This window comes from Ceratina calcarata, unplaced genomic scaffold, assembly GCF_001652005.2.
Source record: "Ceratina calcarata isolate Rehan_Ccalc_2016 unplaced genomic scaffold, ASM165200v1 scaffold1187, whole genome shotgun sequence".
Classification (NCBI taxonomy): domain Eukaryota; kingdom Metazoa; phylum Arthropoda; class Insecta; order Hymenoptera; family Apidae; genus Ceratina; species Ceratina calcarata.
In genome coordinates, this window is record NW_017132835.1 from 6,800 (window position 1) to 7,997 (window position 1,198).

At 33.1% G+C, this 1,198-nt stretch overlaps 1 protein-coding gene across 1 annotated transcript; it reads left to right on the plus strand.

Moving 5' to 3' along the window:
* Window positions 1–58: 58 nt before the first annotated feature.
* LOC108624813 (uncharacterized) lies at window positions 59–988 on the plus strand (the record flags this gene model as incomplete). Its single annotated transcript, XM_018024363.2, has 1 exon — window positions 59–988. A coding segment is annotated over exon 1 (752 nt), but the record flags the coding sequence as incomplete, so codon positions are not given.
* Between the last annotated feature and the right edge of the window lie 210 nt (window positions 989–1,198).

Here is a 1,198-nt window from a genome sequence, read left to right on the forward strand (position 1 = left end):
TGCGTTATATGAACTATTTAGGATACAGATGTCATCATCTACTGTACATAGAAAATCTTGATGACGAGTAAAGACATTTAACAAAAACATGTACTGCAATTTGTTAGTTGGTAATAGTCTGAAATAATAATAATTAAATTATTACTTTCAGGACTAGTGTGGTTTAACGAATTATCGAATTCACCGTACTAATACACACATTTGTTTATCCTATTTAAAACCTGGTCGAAGGAAGCATGAATTTTCAAGGCTTGAATAGTTTAAATATTTTTATGAACAAGTTTTCGGGAAATTTTTTACCTGTCACAAACGAGAAAAAGGAACTGACTGTTCTTCTAAAAATTTACTTACTTATTGTTTGGCTGACACAGCTAACATATTTGGCTACTTGTATCTTTGGACTTTTCCATGTGCCTAGTGAAAGAGTACTAAAGGACAGCACAATAAATATGATAGTCTCGGTGGAAGCAATCATTTTGATAATTTATCTATCCAACCGTAAAAGTTTATTACGCGCATTAATTGGGAAACTAAATTATGTTCTTCTCGTAGAAGATGAAGTGCTTCAGAAGGCCGTAATTAGTACAACAAGACCGTTAGAAAAACCACTGAGAATATATACGATTGCTAGTATCAGTTCTGTTGTTATTTGGACATCGTTGCCATTTTTCGAAGTGTTTCGGAAAAGTGAATTTTATTATACCGACTATCGAGTGCCAGCTGGTTTATTTGAGGAACCTTTCACAGTTGGCATTTTTATTAGCGGAGTTTTCCTTCAGATTTTCGGCAGTGGATATACGATAACCAGAAAAGTTAGCTTGGATCTCTACACAATGCATTTAATACTTTTAGTAACCGCCCAATACAAGTATCTCCGGATCAAATTTGCAGCGATATTTCAACAGCAATCTAGCAAGCAGCAGAATTCAAATGATATGATTAAACGGAAATTGAGATTGTTAACTTATCATTATGGAACCATAATTCAGTAAGTACGAAATTTTAATTAACCCTATAATGGACACTCTTATTTTTCGCACTTCCTGTGGACACACTGCATCGTTTATGACCTTGGCTTTCATCAAATCTGAAAAAATTCTAAGATACTTGTTCAAGTCTTTATTTTTATATTGTAAAAAATAACAAATAATGTTACATTTTTAGGGACGGGTATAATGTGTAATTGAGAGTATGAGGG